This window comes from Alnus glutinosa, chromosome 11 (genome assembly GCF_958979055.1).
Source record: "Alnus glutinosa chromosome 11, dhAlnGlut1.1, whole genome shotgun sequence".
In the NCBI taxonomy this organism is placed as follows: Eukaryota; Viridiplantae; Streptophyta; class Magnoliopsida; order Fagales; family Betulaceae; genus Alnus; species Alnus glutinosa.
Window position 1 is genome coordinate 23,477,625 of NC_084896.1, and position 23,374 is coordinate 23,500,998.

General features: G+C 36.5%; 3 protein-coding genes across 3 annotated transcripts; 1 reads left to right on the forward strand and 2 right to left on the reverse strand.

The window, feature by feature from the left end:
* Positions 1–144: 144 nt before the first annotated feature.
* On the forward strand, positions 145–1,102 carry LOC133882680 (uncharacterized). Its single transcript, XM_062321884.1, has 3 exons — positions 145–443; positions 534–580; positions 780–1,102. The coding sequence occupies exons 1-3, from the start codon at positions 236–238 to the stop codon at positions 906–908; spliced, it is 384 nt and encodes a 127-aa protein (XP_062177868.1). The 5' UTR covers positions 145–235; the 3' UTR covers positions 909–1,102.
* A 6,997-nt stretch (positions 1,103–8,099) lies between these two features.
* Positions 8,100–9,697, reverse strand: LOC133882357 (protein SOB FIVE-LIKE 5-like). Its single transcript, XM_062321507.1, has 4 exons — positions 8,992–9,697; positions 8,823–8,906; positions 8,651–8,724; positions 8,100–8,353 (listed from the first exon to the last, which is right to left on the reverse strand). The coding sequence occupies exons 1-4, from the start codon at positions 9,382–9,384 to the stop codon at positions 8,320–8,322; spliced, it is 585 nt and encodes a 194-aa protein (XP_062177491.1). The 5' UTR covers positions 9,385–9,697; the 3' UTR covers positions 8,100–8,319.
* An 8,411-nt stretch (positions 9,698–18,108) lies between these two features.
* On the reverse strand, positions 18,109–20,228 carry LOC133882276 (cyclin-D2-1-like). Its single transcript, XM_062321405.1, has 5 exons — positions 19,780–20,228; positions 19,603–19,689; positions 19,172–19,490; positions 18,909–19,051; positions 18,109–18,743 (listed from the first exon to the last, which is right to left on the reverse strand). Exons 1-5 carry the CDS (start codon positions 20,047–20,049, stop codon positions 18,501–18,503), a joined length of 1,062 nt encoding a protein of 353 aa, XP_062177389.1. The 5' UTR covers positions 20,050–20,228; the 3' UTR covers positions 18,109–18,500.
* Positions 20,229–23,374: the final 3,146 nt, after the last annotated feature.

The window sequence follows — 23,374 nt, forward strand, 5'->3', positions numbered from 1 at the left end:
ATTATTGAAAATAGACTGTAAAATTCTTTTTACATATGCATTAATGTGTAATCGAGTTTTAGAAGATATTATTCAGTTATTTGAGGCATACAAGTGGAAGTTACAGAAAGTTAAAAGAGTGACGAAGGAAACCTTATCGTCATCCATAAAACTCTACAGAACTGGTGGTTGTCCTCGTACCAAAAAGTGAGACAGAAAAAGAGAGGGAAAGAGTTGTTGTAATGGTAGCTCTGTAATGAGTTCATTAGGGCAAAGCATATTGATGGCACTGACTGTTACAGTGAACAGGTTTGCTTCATCAAACGTCCAGGCAGTCCATAGAAGAGAAAGGAAAAGACCAACTGCCACCACCACCTCAGATATAGGAAGGAGAGGCCTCCTCCTCTTATCCACAGTGGCTGCTGCTCCCCAAGACAGTGCCTCCAGGACTGAGCTTCTTCAAAGTATTACATATTTATAAGCTTCTATTGTGCTTATCTCTTTTAATTTCCACCCTTTTGTTCGGATTAATTAGCAACTGATAATCCTTTCAGAGTATCTGAAGAAGACAGAGGAAAACAAGGCCAAAAATGACAAGGAGGTAAACATTTCCTGCTGAAACTGCTGTGCTTTTCACATAGTTATCATGGAAGAAAATTATTTAAGGTTGGGTAAAACTTGAAGCGCGAGATTTCCCTTTTCAAGCAGAATTGAACCATTCTATTTCATGGGGCAATTTTTAAATGCATATTTTGAGCAAAACATGTCCTGGAATTTTGTTTTTTCTTCATTTTTTGCAGAGGCTGGAAAGTTATTATAAGCGGAATTACAAGGACTACTTTGAGTTCGTGGAAGGATCTTTGAAGGGGAAAGAGGAGCTCTCAGAATCAGAAAAGGGTATTCATGATTGGCTTCAAAATAACAAATGAAACTATTATAAGCTGCTTAAAAGATGTTCTTGGTGACAACAATTGAACTTTACTGCATCTTTTATTAGACCAATGTGATGGCTGATGGGATAGAATTTTATCTTGGGTTCATGGTATGCCATTGTCAAGTTGATCTGGTTCCAATATTATTTGGCTCACATTCGAATTATATATATATATGTGAGTACTTCCAAGTGCCAATAGTTGAAAAATGTTCAGTAACTCCTGCTTGGTTGAATTGAGAAAAGCATAAAAGTTTACATGAAAATCCAAATCAAATTATTTGGGTATAGCTCGAGTACATGTTGAATGAGTAATCATTTGTTGTTTAAAGCTTATTTAAACTATGGGCAATTAACATATCAATGTAGGGCCTTCTATGATAGTGATCAAACTTTCTCCTGTGAAATGCTTTGTTTATCATAGGGGGAGAAATAGCTTTAGCAACAAAATTTTCTTCCAAATTGATATGTGACAATCGAGCTTGTGATTCTTTTATGTATTTTTCAAAATACACATGAGAATGACATGTATTTTATTCCAAAGTAATGGACATCTCCCACCTTGAGGACGTGTCGCGGAGGACCCATCCTTGCAACCACCTCCGCATGACAAAAGGAGGTGGTTGTGGGGTAGGAAAGTCTCCAGCGACCCACCTCAGAAAGTGGGTTATGCTCTTTGGGGTGGGTCGCGGAGGACTTTCCCACCCCACGACCACTTCCACAAGAGGTATGAGTCTCCCGTGAGCCACCTTTTTAAGGGTGGGGCTAGGTCGTCAGAAACCCACCACCCACATGGGTAATGATCGGGAGGAGGCACTCGACCGGCTTTCTCCCCCCACTTTTGAATAAATAAATCCATTTTATTCTAAAACTGATTTTTATTTTTTCTTATTTTATGTTTTCTTTTTCAATAAAGTAGGTTTGTTTATTTAAAAGTGGAAGGAGAAAGCCGGTCAAGTGCCTCCTCCCAATCACTACCCCCACCCACATAGGTGTTTCTGTTATAGTCATCACCATCCTTTTTTCTATACTTTTTTAAGCGATATAATGTAGCAAAAATTAGGCATATACGAACGGAACGATTATAACCGCTCCGAACCATTAACCGCATAACCTCTTTCAAAAGCAGTTATAAATAATCACTAACCGCCTAGGCGGAGGCAGTTAACAGCTTTATGGGTAGGTGGAGGCAGTTAGAAACTTTTAACTGCCTACCCTTACATATATATATTAAAAATTTGTTTGTATTTGGTTATTTGGATTTGTATTTAGATATGTTAATTTTGTACCAAAATGTTCAAAAATTATTATTATTATTATTATTTTTTGAAAAAATAAAAACTTGCCCAAAAACCTGCTAAAAGCTCAAATTAAAAAGTGGTTTTCAAACCGTCAGTTATAAACATAATAATCGCCAACCGCTTATGCGTACGCGATTGCAATTGTTAAAATTTAATAACCGTTTCTACACCCTTAACAAGAATGGACAAATAGCAGTGTTATTGTATGTACGTGACACCCTGAACACTTGGTACTAAATTTGTTTACTTTTTTTAATAAAATATGGATAGAAAGAGTAAAACGAAACAGTAAAAAGCCCAATGACCATTTCTGTCACTTTCAAAAATCTAAAGAGCAATTTGATAAAAAATAAAATTAAGAAAAAAAAAAAAAAAAAAAAGTATTCAACTCTATTTTTTTAATATTTATATGGAAAAACGTCATTTGAACCTAAAGCCCATTTACTTGGAGACTCCTACTTTTACGGAAAGGATGAGTCCTCTTCTGACAAGCCCATCAAAGCCCCTGGCAGAAATAAAAAGCACCCTATCGAAAATGTACTCTCTTCTTCTTTTTCTTTTTCTTTTTTTTTTTTTCTTTTTTTTTTCAATGGTTTCAATTGAGATTGTTTTTATCCATTTTGAATGAGTCTACGTATCAAGTTTTTGCCACTGTATATTGCAATTTTCTGCCTTTCTCTTCTTTAGCTCAGTGTTTGCTTTTGATTAAAATTGTTTGCATTGGCCTAACTTAAGAGTATCATGATTCTAGTTCCAGAATTTGGTATTTCTGCTAAATGTTGATAATTTTTGGGATCTACACTCCCTGCATTTGCTGAATAACCAAACCATGAGCATGATCAAGTTTGAGAGAGGGAAAAAAAAATGTGTTCTTAACAAGGATCTATAATGGGCCGGGTAGTTAAACATGTCGAATGTGATCCCGTACAATAAGATTATTCTATAAAATATAAATCCGAATGTCAGGTAAGCGAGCGGTAGTAGTGCTTTATGCAATTGCATGTAAAATAACAATTTCTTCCTATTATTCTAAGAAGTTGCAAGGACGTACAACAAAGGATATTTTGTTAATTCATAGTGGTGTGAAAGATGGCGTGGAGGGATGGACTTTCCAATGCTAAAACTGATAAAAACTAACATTTAAACTTATTTAATGCCTCAGGAACTCCTCAAAGACTGAAATGTATTTATCTAGATGCAATCTACATGTATAAATATGTGTATCTATATACATATTTTAAAATGAGTAATATAAAGACAAGAAAAATGATAACCAAGTTGGGGGCAGATCCTTGTAGCCACCCACAAACAAACAGACAGAAAAAATAAAAATTGAATTGGCTCTTCATTGGGTACCATGATGTTGAATCGTGAACAATGATGGGCTAGCTCCTGACAAAATACCAAAATATCTTTCCATCCCACCCTAGCTCACAAGCAAATTGATCGAAAGGGAGAAGAAGATTAAAGGTTCTTCAAAGATTCCTGGCTAAGCAACAGATTATATATATATACTCATTATACGTGGTTGATAATAGGGTACGTGTTAGTTCGTGTTCGCGTGTCAGGTTCGAGTCATATTAAGATATGAGTATAAGATTATATAAGTAAACTCTAACTCGACTCATTTAATCAAATAGGTCAGACTTCTACACCATAACCTAACCAGCTAATTTTGCATTTGATTCATGTTTACAGGTCGTATAAAAAATTGTCAATCATAATATAGCGTGTTGGGTTCAGGTCGTGTCGATGCATAAGTATAAAACTATATAGGTCAACCCTAATCCGACTTATTTGATTAAACAGATCAAACCCTCAACTCTAACACACTCATTTTGTGTTGAGTTCGATCAAAAATTGTAGCCCTAGTTCATATGCATTGCTTCTTCCTCCTTTTTTTTTTTTTTTTTTTTCTATTCAAAATGTGGGGTAAACCAACTATGATTACTCTATTTGGGCATGACCATATCTACCCGCTGAGAGCTACACAGGAGGTGCCTAGACGATGAGAATCGCATGCACTCCCTCAAATCTGACTAAGCCAAAGCCTAAAGCAACCACAACAAGTCATCAATAAGAACCAAAGTGAATTACACCGCTCAGGCATAAAATTTCTCATTACAAGATTCAAACTGATCATGCTCTAATGTATACTTTGTTAAAGTGTCTCATATCGTCAAGAGATACATGACATGTGGACTTTATAAGTTATGGACACTCCTCCTCTCTCAATGCGTCTTTTGAGAGTGAGTTAGGTGTATAGACTTTTACATGGCATTTAAGCCGATTCCTTGGACGATGATGGACATTTTCTTCCCGACAATAAACACGTGTTTGGCCAAAGTTGCCACACGTGAGGGGGCGTGTTAAAGTGTCACACATCACCAAGACATACATGACATGAAGAATTTATAAGTTATGGGCATCCATCTTCTCTCAAAACGTCTTTTAAGAGTAAATTAGGCCCATGAACTTTTACATACTTAACCACTTTAAGAGGTTTTTTTTTTTTTTAGCAATTATTAAGGATAAAGTTGAGTACTCCAAAGTCAACTAAGTATTTTCCGTATAATTCCTTGATTGGTGGAATGTCACATGTGGGTTTAGAAAGGGTACTCACTCTTCACATGACCTCATAATGTGTTTGCAGATTGTGCTCCTCACCACCATCAAATCATAAACGTGAGCTCTATGACTACTGTCTCTGTATAGACCCAGCCCACCTCCAATATGTGCCTGTGTCCAATGTCTTATCTTTTGCTTGTGCTTTGGACAATCTCTATCACCATTCTTGAATATCCAACTTGTGCTTAACTTCTGTAATTATATCACTAAATCCCAAACTACGAATACACCCATAAAAGGAATTCTTCATACTTAAAACTTATTTATTGACGGGTTTACTGGTGAAGTGCAAATTATGTGTACTTTTATAATCCACTAATTGACTGAAATGTCACTTCTATACTTACGAGATTCATCACATCCTTTTCTAGAACCGTGCAAACAGTAATTGCAAATTCTTGTCAATAGATAGCCACGTGAAGTTTTAGTGTCTACATATTTTCCTCGCGATTTGGCCGACAATTTTTTATACAATTTGTGAGCTTGATAAAAATTTAAAAAGAAATTAAAATGTTAGGATTAAGGAGTCAAATTAATGTTAACTTATATAGTTTTTTACACATGTTTCAACCAAAGACGGAGCCAAAAAATTTTATGGGCAAGAGCCAATGGCAAAAAAAAAATTTGGTAGGAGCCAGTAGGTTAAATTTTTATTTTTTACCTTATATTTTTTAATTTTTTATGCCCCCCTCCCTCCGTCCTTGGTTTGACACGACCCGAACTCGACTCACAACATAATGGTAGGCAAATTTTGACATGACCCACAAACCTGACACAAACTCAATACAAAATTAAAATGTTAGAATTAAGGGGTTTGACACTTTTAATTAAATGGATCATGTTATGATTGACTTATATAGTCTTATATTCATGCTTCGACACGACTCAAATCCGATACGCAAACGCAAATTACCTCCCTTGTAATTGTATAAGACTATATGGGTCAACATTAATCCGATCCATTTAATTAAACGGGTTAGACTTATGAACCCAAACTTTTTAATTTCATGTTGGATTCATGTCGAATTCACGGTAGTGTTATAAATTGACAACCCTACTTTAAGGTGCCCATCTTTTAGTGGAAAGAATTGGAATACATGTTCCACACCCTAGCTTGACATGTTGATCATACATATTGGACGTGGCAGGTTAAATTTTTGCAGACAAGGCAAGAGGACAGGGACAACAAACTATCAATTTTGTCTATGTAGTTAACGTAGGATATATATATATATATACACACACAGTGTATTATGTTCCTATAAGCTTTGCAATGGTGTTACAGCACAAAATTCATCTTAAAGTCAACTTTCTAGTCCTGTCACGAGATACATGCATCATAGGTTTAATTATAAACAATTGAATTGCAAGCTAGCGAAAACCGTTTTAAGGGTGTCAATTCGTGTACGTTCACGTGTCGAGTTTGAATTGTGTCAAGTTATGAGTCTTTTAATTTTGTATTGGGGTGACAGAAACAGTAGATTCAATATGTATCCGTTGGTGGATACAGTGGACTGATCATGCTTGCTGATTCATGACATATTCATTTCCATGGCAGAGATGATAAGGGATATGAAGACTGCTGTCTCAAGAAACGGGAACACTGGAAGTTAAAACTGTAATGGAGATAGAAGAAGATAGTAGGCAAATGCAAGAAACAACAATGCCACCTCCCTTCCCCTCCATATACGTACAGGAGATTGAAGGTTTTGTTTTGGCGGTGGTTGGAAGAACAGAAGAAGTTTCTCCCATGCCTCATCGATTCTTATCCAATATGCTGGTGGAATGCAGTGAGGCAAACACTGACAATCACCTTTTAATTTATTTGTTTAATTTGTCTTTAGCATTGCTTCCACATTCTTCTCTCTTTTTTTAAAAAAAATAATTTCCTTTTTTTCTTTTGCATTTTGTTGACTACATGGAGACTCCCGTTACTGAGCCTGAGAATTAAATATGAAAAAAAAAAAAAAAAAAAAAAAAAAAAAAAAAAAGTACATGTGGGCAAAGCTTAGAATTTTGACATCCTAAATTTTCCAGGTGCAATCTTTTCTAAACTTTTTAGCAGAAACCCAAATTTTTTATTTGAACAGGAACTTGGTGGGGAATAGTTTAAGGAATAAAGAAATCAAGGAAAGACACATAATTGTGCATGACATCAAGTCCAATGACAGCTTCAAAGCAGACAGGCTTGAAGGGATCAAAGATAATAAAAAAAGAAACAAGATCCTTCCAAATGAGATAAAGATGACATATTAAACAAAATGGGGCATGTTCCATTAGGTCACGAAGATCGCAGGCAGGATCTGCTGGACTTGTAAAAGGGTCATGGAGCTGCATATGAAATATTCCCACATTAAGTTTGGCATTTCCACCTCATCTCTGTATTCTGTACTGACTGCCCATCACCCATTTGCACTTTTCAGCTTCCTGTCTCATTTTCATATTATTCTTAAATTTTTGTGTTATTATGAAAAAAAAAAAGAGAGAACTATAAGGATAGATTCATGGAACCTTGTCTGGACTCTCAGAGACATGAGTTTCTTGTCCTTATTAGTGCCCAATCCTATTCTAAGATATGGTTTCTACTTACTAGTTTCTTGAAAAAATCCAACCTAATCAAAGCATGATAATTTTGCATGTATTTGGATCATATTTTTATTCAGCATATGAGAGAGTTAGGTCATTTTGTCCTGCTTTGTTGAAAAGTTAGATTTATGGCTTAAAAAATATCAAAAGCATCTAACAGTTTCAAATTTATTAATTACTAGAAGTGCATGATAGTCTTTGGTAGCTCTCTCTCTCTCTCACCTTTTACTTTATTTTAATTTGTAAATAAAAAATGCTAGAAACCACACCCTCAAATCCCATTGGCATTGTAATCAGTCTTTGAAAAAAAATTCAGTGGCCATTAGCCAGTGAGATAGCAGTAGGATAAGAGTGTGGTTTTTAGCATTACTCTTGAGAATGACTGAGATTTCTTTAGAATTTATTGCAGGATAAGCTTCCTTACATTTATAGACAAATTTTCCTGCAAGTTTTGGAAGCAGAATTTTAAAATTTGCTGTAATGGATTGCGACTTTTGTCATAGGTAATCATCTCCCATCTGTTTCTTTCTCTCATTATTGTTTGAAACATGCATGGTTAGCTAATACATTTTAAAGATGATATAATGAGTGCATGGGGCTCCATGAAAAACAAGAGCTGGCAAGGTAGCATAGGGACGACCTAAAAGACAAAACTGATTCGTTTCCACTATTCATTGACAAGGAAATTAATTTTGCAGACAACTTTATTTCCAACTTCTCCTCTCATATTGTTTCCCACTGCATTGACAGGTTAAAGGAAAGAAAAGAAAAAGAACAGGAACAAGATCGCTTTTTAGATCCAGTTCCTTTTTTACTTTGACAACCATCCCACCATTTCATTCAGAGCAACCTCTTTAGTAACAACACATCAGCAGTAGAACCAGGGAAATCACCTCATCTCATCCCCAACCTCTTCCCTCCAAACCACCTGTAAAGAAGAAGGAAACTCAGTTAAGTAATCATAAAGAATCATTAGCATAGTATTCACTTATTATGAACAGAGGTTTCTTCCAAACTATGGGAGAAATTATAAAGTATATTTTTTTTTACTGTAATTAAGAAAGTACGTATTTCTCACTTGTGAGAATTATAAGGATTAGATTAGAAGAAATTCCTCCGACCCAGTTTAGATTAAGCGATGAATCTTAAGCATTGAAGCTTTCAAGACTACTGCCTTACTAGAATTTAAATTAAGAAATAAATGAATATATAACCATTACTCAACTGGTTGTTCTGAAGTTGGTTTGCAGATAGGGAGGACTTCAAGAAACCAAAGTGGTCTTGGAATGCTGTTGTCCCCTGCGAGAATTCATCAATAGTAAACTGTAAATATGCTTTGCTACAAAAGTGAACTAAAATTTTTTAATCAAACCCAGAAGCTTGATTAGACCAAGTACCTCGAAATGAGTTGCTGAGAAGCCTTGTGAAAAATCCAAGCCACTATCCATTGAAGCTTGATTATTGATCAGAGTGAAATTGTTCTGGTAAATATTCAAGAAAACATTTAATCGCATGAACAAGAAACTGATATAACACTGTTTATGGGTGCTATTTATGTGAACTTACCCCGGATAAATTGATGACAGGAGAACTAGCTGTGTCATCAAGAAAAGCAGTCGGTTCTTGATCTTCACGGCGTCGGTGTTCTTTGATTTTCTGCCTTTTCCCAACGTTCTTCGCCAATGTGGCTGACTTGGATGCCGAATAAAAGCACCCATTATCATCATTGAAGTAACCTTGGTCTTCAGGGAGATGTGGAGGCCCAGAGGATGCATCGGAAACCATCGACAAGTCTTCTTCTTCTTCAGCATCTTCTACAGATCTTTTGTCTTTACAGTCATCACAAAAACCATTTTTTCCATTAATAAACCCACTATTTGGAGAAAGAAAAGATTGTTCCAAGTACAAAGTCCAACCGGAGTCACACCCGCTACTGCATTCTGAAGCCAACACATCCATTTTCCTCTGCTTTTTTTCTAAAGAGAAATCCCAAATGGGTTTTCTGCTGTCGAGAAAGAGAGAGATTCTGTCACTCTTACAAGGACTTTGAGATGGAATGTGTCTCTCTGTTTTTGGTGTTCAAGAAGTAGGGTAAAATAGAGGAGTGGAGGGGTGGAAAAAAACAAAGAGAATCAGACTCAAATCCTAGACTAGTTTTGTCCTGTTTCTCCCCTGTTCGGCTCTCAATGTGAATGAATCAAAATTGCCAGTTGCGTGGGTTATAGTGGGTGCATGTAAGAGAGAGAGAAGGGAAAGCCACAACTTCTTCACATGCTGGACAGCGAGGCACTGTGTACTCTTTTAACAAAACCGTGTACACGTCTATTTCCCCTTCCACGGTGCATAACGGACACCTATCCCCTCCAGCAGTAATGTGCCTTTCTCTATCTTCCATCAGCACATACATGCACATACATGCACACAAATGACACTCTTATCTTCTCGTGTGGGACAACATTTGATTTCATTTGATTAATATGGTTGTTTCTAGTTGGACTTATTAAATCGGCATCTAAAATATTATGTACTAAGTAAATGTGGTCCGGAGTGGTGTTAGTACATATTTGATCGCACCCCGGTTGCTTAGTCAAGGAGATCTGCAAAAAGACAAATGACAAGTAGGGGTAACAAACTGAATAAAATTCTCACGGCTTGGATCGAATCACTAACCGAGCATGAGAATTGGTGGGCAACGGGTGAACCAATTTACCAAAGGCCCACTTGGTCCTCGAGCTCGATGGGCCGTCCGAAGGTGGGGATCAATAGCCATCTGTAGGCCTCCCCCACTCACGGCCGAATTAATGAAGGATAACCGGAAAGCCTATGAATCGCAACCCGAGGGCCAACGGTCTCTCAATTGCTCCCAGTAAGTGCTCCGCAGGGAATCCAAGCCCTTCTCATGTCACCATAACAGCCAACAACGAGACCACTATGACGCACACTTACAGAAGGGAATATTTGCCGGCCACTCCCTATTTCTCATTCATCACTTCCGCGCCACGTCCATGCAAGGAAATTCATACTTACACGATGCTCCCCAATCTTATGATACCCCGTGACCTAGGTGGTTATACCTCTACCTCTATAAATAGGCAATCACACTATTAGGTATGTTTTCCGAGCCTTTTTTTTGTGCCCTACTTTCTATTATTCGAAAATTTCCTACTGAGTTAGACATGAAAGTATCCCTTGCTAGAACCCTCAACAAGTCACCTGTGTTTGTTTTATGTCCCTTTACAGGCCTCCTTGGTTGAGCGACCGCGTGCAGTCGACCGTGCTAACAAGTGGGAATTCATAAGATCATTTACAAATACATAGAGTTATAATAATGTTTCTTCGAAGCCAAGAGCGGATGCTTTCCTGTATTTTCATTTTTCGTATTTTTACCCTGAAGTAGAATTTTTATCATCTCACGGTCAGAATATAATGTTGTTGTATCTAACGATACAAATAATGTCATGTAATAAATATGTTAGCACGTCATTCAAAAAAATTTAAGTGATTGACCTAATTTTTATGTTATTGTCACATCATGCATGCCCTGTGATTGGAGGAGGATCTCTTTCTCTCCACATCTCTCCCACTAGCTAGCTATAATATTTAGGAAGAGGCCTTTAAAAAGAAGGTTTAGGCACGACAGCATGAGTGGAAACTGTAGAAATTTTTCTTGGGGAAAGGAGTATGGAAGGGGGATGCAGTTGAATGGGGTTTTTATGAATCCACATGCCATCGCATTCATAAAATCTGTGCAGAAATTACTCAGGCTCTGCCTCTGAGAACTCACACAAGGCATGTGGGCACGTGTGCATATATATATGTATGTGCGGCATCCCACATATTCACACACATGTTTGCACGTGCACACGCACTTCAACTTTAAATTGCTCCACTAAATTTTGCTTTTAAAATTGTCACTTGCTCATCCTTTGGTACTACTACCAATGTCAAATTCCTCCTCTTTGTTTTTTTATTTATTATTATTGTCTTTTTTTAAAAAAATAAAAATAAAAAAAATCCTCTTCTCATGCAATTGCAATGCTTTTCTTTTTGTTATTTTAGGCCTTAAGTACAAAAATGATTAATATGTTTAAAGGATAAAGTTTTTCTTTTTTATGTGTTTAAATTGGGTTGCAAGAAATTTTCCCAATTCAATTGGAATATATTTAGAATTGGTTTAAGAAGCTTAAAAAGTATTTTTAATACTTAAACGGTTGTGCTAACCAATAATCTCAAACACTCTTAATTATTAAACTAAAACGTGTTTAAAATGCATGTGATTCTTATATATACTTTAAACACATCAGTTTAATAAATTGAGTTGAAAGAAAAAAATTTCCGACCCATTTTTTTAAAAAATAAAAAAAAAAAAAAAAAAAAAAAAAAAAAAAAGCATTATTCATTCCCCAAACATCTTCTCTGACAAATTGTATCTCTTAAGTTTTTTTTTTTTAAAAAAAAAAAATGGTACCTTGCTTCACCCTTAATCTTCATAATACTATATATATATATATATATATATATATATATATATATATATATATGAAGGGTGAAGAAATTTATAACCGCATTATTTAGACATTTGGCACTCATTGAGGGATATTGCACCACAATCGGATATCTTTTTTCATAAATGGCCTCCTCATCCTAGTCAACATTCATTGCATTTCATCAAGATCAGATTAAGATTCTCTACAATTATTTATATGAATTTGAAAAAATTCTGATCAGGTGGGTCCTATAAATGGTCTCTCACAATCACCTGCTTAAATTTTTCCAAATTCTGACAAATAATTATGGATATTGTAATCTATTTGATCAGAATTAGGGCCGCACCATGTGATACTTAAGTTGCAAATTTACTTAATAAGTTTGTTTTTTTAACAAGATTTCGTTTGAATTTCCTTTTTCTTCTTCTGTATTATATAAATAATAATTAGATTAACCGCTTCTGAATTCAGCACACCTATGCTAGAGGTGCACAAATGGCAAAAGATCAAGATCTTTGGCTTTTCGATTCAATAAAACTAAAAATTAAAAAAGTCTTTTAAGCATGTGAAGTCAAGAAAAGGACCAAGTAGCCAAGTAGGCAAACGAAGCTTATCCTTAAATCATTAATCATCTTCACATGTATATCAGTATATATAATGGAATGCAATTATTTTCTATGGAATCAAATATTCCTCTAAAAAAAAAAAAAAAAAAAAAGAAGGGTCTCAAAATTGATCTAAAACTCCCCAAGATCCACCAATAAATAAATACCCATGTGAAATTCCCCCTCGGACAACTCATTATTAATAGCCATCCAAACGGGTCAAATAGGGCAAAGAGTGTTACCATCAAACCCATCCAAATTGGGATTCTCTCTATCATCAAACCCATCAAAATTGTTTCTTTCTCTCCAAATCGACTGAAGCATTAAGGTTCCCATGTCCCATCCAGCTCATATGGGGGCCATAATTTGACAATTGCTGATTTTTTTTTCTTTTTTATTATCAAACAAGTAAAACCAAAAAATATTTTTTAAAAAAATCATTAAATAGGCCCCACTTCATATCATAGGCCCAACTCACTGAGCCTAGTGATCCAACTAATTTGGCCCATATCACACAACGGGCCAATAACCACCTAATGGGCCAAACGCGGCCCAACTAAGCAGCCCACTAAGCTAAAACAACTCACCAAACAACTAAAGCAATGAGACATCCTAGAATTCAAACAGGCGTTTGTAGAGTCAATTTTTCTTTTTCTTTTTTTGTTTTTTTTTTTTTTTTTGAACAAAATTCCAAATCTTATTGAGAGAGAAAAAGACCGAAAGGTCGAACCAGAGCGACATTTCGTTCCCTACTTACAATATCATAGATATTAGGTGAAATTTTTTCCAACCATATGGAATATTCTATAACATGGGTAACAGCCGCTCGTGCCAAATCATGAGATGTTAAATTTGCCTCGCACCGCACATGAACTACACGAAAAGACCGATAAAAGCATAAATCCTTTTTGATACCTTCAATGAAGTGCATGTAGCTGTTAAGAGATGGGCTATCCGAAATAATCTCATTAACCTTAACCACAATATGAAAATATTAAAAGGAAGACTCATGTCTCTCTTGTGTCCTTTCAAAATTGATGTAACTTTTAAAATTATAAATTATTAAGAATTACCATATATGCTATTTTCATGCTCCAAAATTGAAAAAAATAAAAATAAAAATAAAAACTATTTGACAACTGTATAGCATAATAGCATAGCTAATAAGATTAAAGTTTGCAGATGGCTTTTGAAAATTTCATTTTTGGTGGAATATTATTTTCTTTCATGACTGCTAACTGCCCCAACTGTTGTGACGAATCATATAAATGTTCTCAAACAGTTGAGTCGACTCGTTTTCACATGATCAGTGAAAGTCTTTGTCTGCGGCCCCTCTGTATTTTTATTTATTTCTTCTTCCGATCCTCTTCTTCTTGAGCCAGAAAAGCGGGAGGTTGTCCTTGAGGAAACAAGAAAACCCCAAGATTTCAACTGCTGAAGGTGACCTCTGTATTTTTATGAGGACAGAGAAATTTGTACGTACTTCTTTTATTTCTATGTAAATTCCTTGTCTCAGTCAAGCATGCATACTGTAGAAATAATGAGAGAGAGAGAGAGAGAGAGAGAGAGAGAGAGGATAGATCTGATATATATATCAGATGTCAAATCTTTTGTGGTTGGACTTTTGGATTTATCTACTTTAAGTGTAAGTTTAGAAAATCTAATTTTTTGATTGATTTTTCTAGTCGATCTTTGTGGGATCCATAGTTTTCTTAGAGTCCCATTAATTTTGATATATACACTATGTCCAACTTTGTTGTCTATTTTTGTTCCTAGCTACTTTGAGTTTTTCTAATTGGCCGGGGATAGCTATTCTTTAGCTCCTACCTGGGTTCAAATGCTAAAAACCCTACTTATTTTCGCACCGAGAGACAAAGAGGTCCTGGTGAGTTACCTAAATTTCAAGCCCATGAACAAAGCCACGACTGTCTCTGCATGCATTCATTTCCCGTGACACAAAGCCAAGACTCTTTAGTGCATATATGTGAGGTTTCCCGGGTTCTTTATATGGACCGACGCCCACTTATGATTTGTGACACTCCTGCATGCCATAAGTTTTATTACCAGACGTGCTCAATTTTGTAGGAGTGATATAGCATGGCATGAGTGTTCGGTCAGCTGAACTAGCAGAGGGGGAATTGGCATCATTTTAGTGCAGGTACACTCGAATCCTGGTAGCTAATTTGGCTTAATTATGGGCAGTCAGGCCCTCAGTAGCCTGCAATCCTTAATATTGTGGGAGGTCAACCAAGCTTTTCGATGGATGAGCCCTCCGATCGAGGACCCGTAAGCCTTACAGTAACCCCCACATTACCTTTGATTGATTAGTGTTTTGAACTCGTTACTAGGTTAATTTTTTTCTATAATGCACGTTCTATCAGATGGGATGTAAGTGACTAATGATACCAAGGAGATCAAACTGGCTGATCGAAGCCATGTCTTAAAACTAGATTTAACTCAAGCTCATAACAATCCTAATAGAGATTAACAATGCCAGCCCAAGAGAGATGCTTTAGGTATGGGAGAAAAGAAAAAAAAACAAAAGGCCAAAATGTTGCATGTGGTTTCTTCCTCAAAAGACCAAAGCAAGGGACACAAGGATGAAAATACTCACACGGTTAAAACTGGTAAGAGGAAGAAAAATATGACCAAAACAAACTTGAAAACCTGGAAGCCACGTTGGTGGATCATAGGACAAAGAGATGCTGATTGGGCACGAAGGTTTAAGTACTTATTAGAGGAGGGAGGGGGAAGGGGGGTTGGTGGTGCTCGTAAAGGTTGTTAATGCTGGTTTGTCTCATCCATTCGCCCCTTTCTGTTTGAGTCCTGTCCTAGCTAGCTACACGGTCAGACCATCCTTTTTCTCACTCTATAAAAGCCCGTGGGGGACTTTTAGTACCATCACTAAAAGGCTGTTTGTGAACATGTCCCCTTGTGGGCATGGAGGGGTCCATTTCTGCCCTTACTCACCCCACCCTTCACATGTACACACTACACATCCTCGCACGAGACTCACTCGTCCAAATAAATTTTAAGCCGTTCGACCGACCACCTATTCGAACATGCATGTGGGTTTTATGTAGGCTCTCTCACATTTAATACCCAAATTGCTAATGAAAAATTGCTGAAAATCTTAATCTATGCATGGTGCATTATATATGTCCAAGTAAAAAAGGAAATGCTTACAAAAGATACAAATACTTAATATTTGTACCCTGTTCCCACTTCATATATGATATATACAGCCTGGAAATGGGGCCCAACCTTGACCAATCTTTTATACAAAATGGCAGCCACAACTTTTTGGCCCCATTTTTCCCCGCTTGAAGCCATAAGTACTACAATAATAGAAAGCTCCACGGGGCGTATATGAATAAAATTTTCATGCATTGGCTCACAAAAGAAAGCGCGAAAAAAAGACGAGAATGTCCAGTAATTTGGGTAGTTATTGTGAGAGGGTTCACGTAGAATTCAATTGCCCAGTGTTAAATCACTATCAATTCCATAAGCTTAATCTTATAAGAAATGGTAAATTTAATTATTTAACCAATTTTTTAACACCGGCCACCTACCTAGACAGTTGAACCTTATAGACAGATATTGTGGGAGGGAGGGAGAGAGAGAGAGAGAGATTGCCCAAATAAATTTTGAGTTGCTCAGCTGTTAAATCATCAACTATTTCAAAAGCATAAGCTTATAGGAAAGTGTAAATTTAATTATTTAACTAATATTCTAATACTGGCCACCTACCCCGATAGTTGAGCCCTACAGGCAAATATTGTGAGAGAGTTCAGTTGCCCAAATAAATTGAGTTGTCCGGTTGTTAAATCACCATCAATTACAAAAGCTTAAGCTTCTAGAAAATGATAAATTTAATTATTTAACTAATATTCTAATACCGGCCACCTAGCAGAACAGTTGAGCCCTACAAGTAGATATTGTGAGGGAGATTGAATTCATGTAGAAATTAGTTGCCCAAATAAATTTTGAGCCGTCCAACTATTAAATTTAATTATTTAACTAATATTTTAAAACGCGACAATACCCAAAGCACCCTACACAAACTCTCACAATTGCGAATAAAACATTAGCAAAGGTGTAAAAGAGAAAATCCTGATGTAACAACACATAAGAAAAGGTGCATGGGAGAGAGCACCTGATGAATGTTGAATGGCTCATCAAAAGGAACAACAAAAATGAGAAAATGACTCATTAAGGATTGAGATGAGGGGCTTGGAGAGTGCCCAATCCAAGTTAAGGGTATGTTTCAAAAAGGTGTTTCCATGAAACCCCTTTTGCACATTAAAAAAGAAAAAATCATCCTATATATTTGGAAGGATGAAGTCCAATCAATATAAACACTATTAGATTATGTTTTAAAAATGTTTCCAATTTGAGGATTAGTAGCATCAATTTCTTTTTATGCCCCCGATTCACATTTTATCAAAAATTATATTCTCGGAACAAAAATATTAACAAATAACTTAAACACAAAACGCTTCTAAAATTACAAAAACAAAAAATACCATCCACAATGCGCACAACTCTTTAGACCGTTATATTACTATCAAACAACTTAATAATATAAAATTAAAAAAAAAAATCACTTTTACTATTACATTATTTTAATTATATAGCAACTATATTATAATCTATTAAATAACAATATATCTCTTTTTTTTTGTTTGTTTAGGTCATAACAGGAGCAAGGCTGTCATGAGATCCAACGGCCACAACTAGAAGGAACCACAAACAACTACCAAACAGTCTTTTTCTAAGGCGCAGATCTTTTTGGTTTCTTATATCCGTACAAGCTCCAAGGTGATTTGACGTGAAGAGGCCCCCACACCCATCAAATCCAAATCTTTGCCTCAGTCCAAGTAGTACCACTGCTCCAGCCTCTTTACAGCTGGACGGCTCCGATTGATTCTACCTCTCTGTCTCCCATCACCCCTCCACTCAGATCCTTTCCCTCCAAATCCTCTCTCTCTCTCTGCCTTCTCACTTCCTCTTACGTGGCTTCTACCCGTCATGCCCACGTCACGCTCACAAGACTTCTCTCCCCCCCTCCCCCTCCCCCCCAAAATACGCATTGTCTAATCAACACGTGGGTCCCCAACCATACTACTCTACCACATTGGTGTAATTTCATGAACTCCAGGGACAACCCAGGGAAAATGAAAAATAGTAATTTGTCCAATTTTATAATTAGCTCCTTCTAAACAAATGTTATTTATTTCACTACCCCATATTTTTATTTTTTTGTTTTTTTTTTAATTATTATGTACTATCAATTCCATCGCATCGTATCTGAAAGAAACTGTGCAATAAAAAGACAAACAAATGTGCCGTTTAAATAGTTCAGATCCTCGTTCGACATCTACGGATTTGAGACTAGATGTACTGCAACCCACTGACCGTACTTCCTGTCGGGCACGTGGCACAGACCCACTGGGCCATTAATAAAACATCATAAATTCCTATCCCGAAATTACCCTCACACATCAATCACAAATACCTACAACTACAAGGGTGTTTTGGAGAGAGCTTGGTAAATAAAAATGAGTTCGGCTCCATGCAGAGAGAGATGATTGAATAAAAGCGGTTTTGGGAATAATTGAGACATCATTAGACCGTCACAATAGAGACAAGAGTGTGCGTACTCTTAAACTACATCTTTTTCATTGACCAAAATGCCCATAACAAAGTAGGTAATGGCTAATGCCCCCAGCCTGGACCTCAAGTATTTATATAATATATATATATGATGGGTAAATAAATATGAAATAAAATTAAGAAAAATCCCTCTTCCCTAAGACCTCCCTGCAATCTTGACCGTCCATCTTATACTCGAAACGACGAAAAGAAAACTTTAATGACGATTACATTTAAAAAAAAAAAAAAAAAAAAAAGATAAAGAGACCTCTCTTTCTCTGACAAAAGATGTGAAAAAGAGAGAGAAATACGGCTGGATGGGGCTTATCTACCGCTGCTGTACATCCGGGGCAGGGGATCGCAGCCGCTTGAAGGACGGCTCGGCTTCCGCTAAGCCGGTGGGGCCGGGGTACTCGGAACGCGTGTCGCAGCTCCCACACGCAGCGGCGTCGAGCACGCCTATGGGGCTCGGAGGCGGCGCCGGCTCGACTGTCTGCTCTTTAAGGCGGGCTGCGGGACACGTGTCGATCAGATACTCCTGCATTAGTTGGAGACAGCTTCTCACCATTTCCTGTACCCAAAAACAAAAAAGGCCAAAAAAGCCCCCCAAAAAATATATTACACAGCTTTCTATGCTCTCCCTTGGAATTTTTCTCACAAAGAAAAAAAACAAACATTTATTCACAAAACGACCCAAGTAAAATGATAAAACTATACTCAGGCCACAGAATAATACTTTGTTTACTCTCTCGTGGAAAACCACCGGCATTTTGCTATCCACCACCGGCGAATCAGAACCTTCAGCAGTGGCAGTGGCACTGGCACAAAGCACGGCCGCTGCTGCTACTGTCGATGGCGCGAAACCCAAGAAATCGATCGCTGAAATATTAATCAAATAAAATTTAAACTATTAGCAATATATTGTAATATGTTCTGAAGGAAAAAATAAAGAATGCGACTAGAAAATGGAATTGGGTTCGGGTTTGGATTTTGGATTACCACGGGTGGTGCTGAGAATGAGATCCGAAGAAGCGGAGAAGACCCTGTTGAAGAGCTCGGGTGAAGGAGTGGAAGAAGAAGAAGATGGAAGCTTGGAGATGAAATAATCGAGGAAATCGAAAGGCGTGACGGAGCGCAATCTCCAATTGAGAATGGTCATAACCCAGAGCTCCATTCGCTGGACTGTTCTCGGGGCGAACACGAAATCCGGGCAGAATACTTGGAGGTCCAGAAGCAGTGGGACATGGAGCTCCTCCATTTTCGCCGCCAAAGACAAGCACGCCACCGATAGCAGCTGAAACGGCCACCCATTTGGTTGCTGAAAAGGAAAAGAGAACAAAAACGAGCATAGCTGACACTATTAGATTCTCTCATGGAAACCCCCACATTTTCTCGGAAAATCTGAAACCTTTCCTGGAAAATTATCATACCCGAAGAGAATGCGACGAGAGAAAACGGTCCAAGTAGTTCACCGAGAGGAACGCCGTTACTGGTCTGAAGCGATAGTACGCGTGCACCTGTGTCACACGTACAAAAACCAATCCAGAAAATCAATACCGATACGTACACATGTACGTATTTTGGTATGTGGGTGATAAAGTGCGTACCTTTAAGATCCAGTTGATGGAGTCCTGGCGAGCGGTGATGTCGATCGAGCGGTCACGGCAGCGCCTGAGGTAGTCCGGGTGGGGCACGTGTTGGGGCTCCGAGTCGATGAGCATGGAAACGGTGGACTCATCGGACGGCGGAGCATAGGCGAAGAGGGACGACGGAGGGCGGTGGGAGATCCACGTGTCGGCTACCCAGGAGGCCACTTCGCCGGCGTCTTCGCCGCAGTATAGGCTATCATCGGCAGAGTAGTCCGGCGAGCGAGACATTGGCACGGAGAGAGTAAAAGACTAGCGGAGTGTTGCCTGAGGCCACAGCATTGGTTCCGGCGGTGTGACGGAGACGGCTGTGACTGGTTGGAGTTCTGGTGGGTTTGCTCATGGCTCGCTTGTGTTTGGGTATAGCATAGTCTTTATTGGCTCTCTCTCTCTCTCTCACTCCCACTCCCACTCTCACTCTCACTCTCTCACCCTCAAAAATTTTCTCTTTTTTATTTAATTACTATTTTTTTTTTTTTTTTTGGGGATAATTTTTTACTTTGTAATAGCTCACATAGTTCTTTTCATTGTGTCGTTTTAACTTCTAACTTTTAACTTATAAGTAAGGATTGATTGGGTTTGAGATTTTAAAAAATGTGACTTAAAATTACAATTTAAAATGTGTAATTTGAAAAAAATAATTTTTAAAAATGCAGTGAAACGTTTGGCAAAATCGTAGTTTAACATTTAAAATTACAAATTAATCTTTAAAATTCTGCGTTTTCAAAAAAGCACCATCTTACCTGCGATTTGAAAAAAACAGATTTTCTGTGTTTTCAAATCACAATTTATAAAAATACAGTTCTCAAACGATTTATGTTCTGCGATTTGGTTTAAAATTATACTTATTGTCTACGAAATCACAATCTCAAACGCACCCTAAATATGGTCTTAATATATTATTCATCGATGTTTGAATTTTTAAGTGTTTTAATATTTGAACGAAATACAATTCTCAAGGATTCAAGCATTACCATAACATGGTTTTTGTATAATTATCGTATGAATATATATATATATATATATATATATATATATATATAGTGCTATTTGCAGCATTAAATATAATTAAATATATTTATAATTTCCTATCTATATTTTACTGTTTAAATTTTATTTAATTATATTTAATGCTGTAAAAAGCACTATATATTCGCTGTATAACAATATGTACAATATTAAATATTTAAAATCTATAAATCATAAAATAAATCCTCTCCCCCACAAAATCCAACTCCGTTTGTATGAAAGGTGACAAGCTATTGGTGGTGGTATTGACAAACGAGGAGATGTCACGTGGAGCAGAGGTATTATGATTGTCCATGCCTTTTTTTTCGCCAAAAAAAAAAAATAATAAGAAGGAAATAAATAAAAATGATGTTAAAAATTACATTTTTATGTTATAAATATTTTATAATGCTGACGTCACAATCTCAATAAATTACTGAATTAGTTATTGTTAAAAAAATATATATTTATATATATTGATTGGAACTGCTACATCAACATTGCACAATAATTATGAGATAAAAATGTAATAGTAGTATTTCTATGCTTGTTTATGAAAAGAGTAATGCTAGATATTATATTCATATTCAACCACATCATCTTGGGCTAATATGGTAATTCTCATCCGTCTTTTAATTTTTTAATTTTTTTTTTTTTTTAACAACGACCGATTCAAAGATCCATAAGCACTGTCATAGCAGTTTAATAAGATAGAAGTATAATACGGAGCATTACTTTCATCCGAAACAAAAGTACAATTCCTTGCTAGTAAAATCAGTGATATTTCATTGTGGGGATATGCATTTAAGAGTAGGAATCTTTAGGGCAAGCTTAATAAATTGAATGGTGGTCAATTCTTTAAGGCTATTAATATGTAGAATGTAATATTGATGGAAAATGACCGTATGGTAATCAATTATTTGTTTGAAATGTACATAATTTGGATAGATGATTGTGAGAGATCATTTATGAAACTTATCTGACTAAATAAAAATTGAGTTGTCCAACTACTTACCCAATCAAATAAATAATTGGTCTCTTACAATCACCGTTTATTCCTTGAATAAATAACTATAAACGATCCTGATACGTTGGAAAATTACTTTTTCCCACCAAAGAAAAAGGAGACATGTTATTCTCCCAAACTCTTGTTTAACTTTTTTTCAAATCTACCATTAGATATGTGAATTCACGTATGAATTCTACAGATTTAATAATATATATATATATCGGCAAAGCATAAAAAAATTTGCCGATAAATATATATTTATTGTTCAACTCCTTTGTTGTGATGGCAAAGCAAGCCCCTCCTCTCTTGGTGGCCCGTGGGTGTGGACACGTGGCCTTTTCACCATTTTTTTTTCCCAGTTTTATTTTACAAAATACAAATGGCAAGAAATATGGTAAAATTGCTTACGTGGCATTAACTTGGAGAGTCTGGAGACCCTTCCACCACCATATGTTTTTTTGCTTTTTTTTTTCTTTGTAAATATAATAAAAAAAAAAAAAAATTTGTTAACATGTACCATTTGATGTGGCAAAACTAACAATTTTTGAGGAAATGAGTGAAATGATAAACATGAAAAAAAAAAAAAAAAAAAAAAAAAAAAAAAAAAAAACTGAAGGAGCTAGAATCCGAGTTTAAAAACCCAAGAAGAAAATTTAAATCAACCGAAAATCTAAGGTCATGTTTGGATAACACATATTTTTATTATATTTTATTATTTTTCAAATATATGTTTGGGTTGTGTTGTTAAATTTAAATTTTATTTAAGTTTTATCTAATTTTTTTCAATTTTATCTCAAATTTTTTAAACTATCCGAACATAATTTACACCAAAGCCTCTTCCCTCCTCCCTTTTTGCCTACCACACACTGATTTTAGTCCTTTTTGTGTACCCGAGAGAGTTATTTGCAATTTAGTGAAACCCAGGGACTAATTTTGCATTTTTTTCAAAGTAAAATGCAACAAATCTCTTTCTTTCTTTCTTTCTTCTTTTTCTTCTTCTTTTTTTTTTTTTAATATTTGACTTTTTGCCTTTTGGTTTATAATAAGAATTACACATCTCTCTCTCTCTCTCTCTCTCTATGTGATATTTTCTTCCTTGAAAGCCCCCATGTGAGTATGGCTTTCACCGGGAGGGAGTGGCCTCACGCCTCCCTCCTCCTGGTGGTGATTTTCCCTCTGGTTCCTCGTGAGTCGGGGGTGATTTTCTGTTCCCCTTGGCTTGTTCCAGTGAGGACAGATTTCTCCCAACAAATAAGGTTGTAGAACTTTTGTTTACCCCGACTAAATCCGGTAGTAGATGTGATTCTCCTAGTTTTTAAAGCTATGAAATTTGTTTATTTTGCTTTGTTTTTTCTTCTTCTCGTTCTCTAATAGGAAGGTTCATCTTGAAACGTCCGGTAGGGAGTTATTGTTATCGTTCGTGTCACCAGTGGAGCGTATGGCTGGACTTCATCCTTTCCTCTATTTTTTGATGCCAAATCTTTGCTTCTCCACCGGCTTCTGAGAGAGACGCACCCCTTAGATGGGTCCACCGTCGAC

Bases quoted from the DNA above. Each gene is read 5' to 3' on its own strand.
- LOC133882680 (XM_062321884.1), top strand. From the start codon at position 236: ATGAGTTCATTAGGGCAAAGCATATTGATGGCACTGACTGTTACAGTG. The intron at 444-533 runs GTATTACATATT...TAATCCTTTCAG, and splicing joins CAGGACTGAGCTTCTTCAAA to AGTATCTGAAGAAGACAGAG. The intron at 581-779 runs GTAAACATTTCC...CATTTTTTGCAG, and splicing joins AGGCCAAAAATGACAAGGAG to AGGCTGGAAAGTTATTATAA.
- LOC133882357 (XM_062321507.1), bottom strand. From the start codon at position 9,384: ATGGATGTGTTGGCTTCAGAATGCAGTAGCGGGTGTGACTCCGGTTGG. The intron at 8,725-8,822 runs GTACTTGGTCTA...GAATTCTCGCAG, and splicing joins TCTCAGCAACTCATTTCGAG to GGGACAACAGCATTCCAAGA. The intron at 8,354-8,650 runs GTTGAGTAATGG...TCTTCTTTACAG, and splicing joins AACCAACTTCAGAACAACCA to GTGGTTTGGAGGGAAGAGGT.
- LOC133882276 (XM_062321405.1), bottom strand. From the start codon at position 20,049: ATGTCTCGCTCGCCGGACTACTCTGCCGATGATAGCCTATACTGCGGC. The intron at 19,690-19,779 runs GTACGCACTTTA...CGTGTGACACAG, and splicing joins CCATCAACTGGATCTTAAAG to GTGCACGCGTACTATCGCTT. The intron at 19,491-19,602 runs GTATGATAATTT...TTTCCTTTTCAG, and splicing joins TCTCGTCGCATTCTCTTCGG to CAACCAAATGGGTGGCCGTT.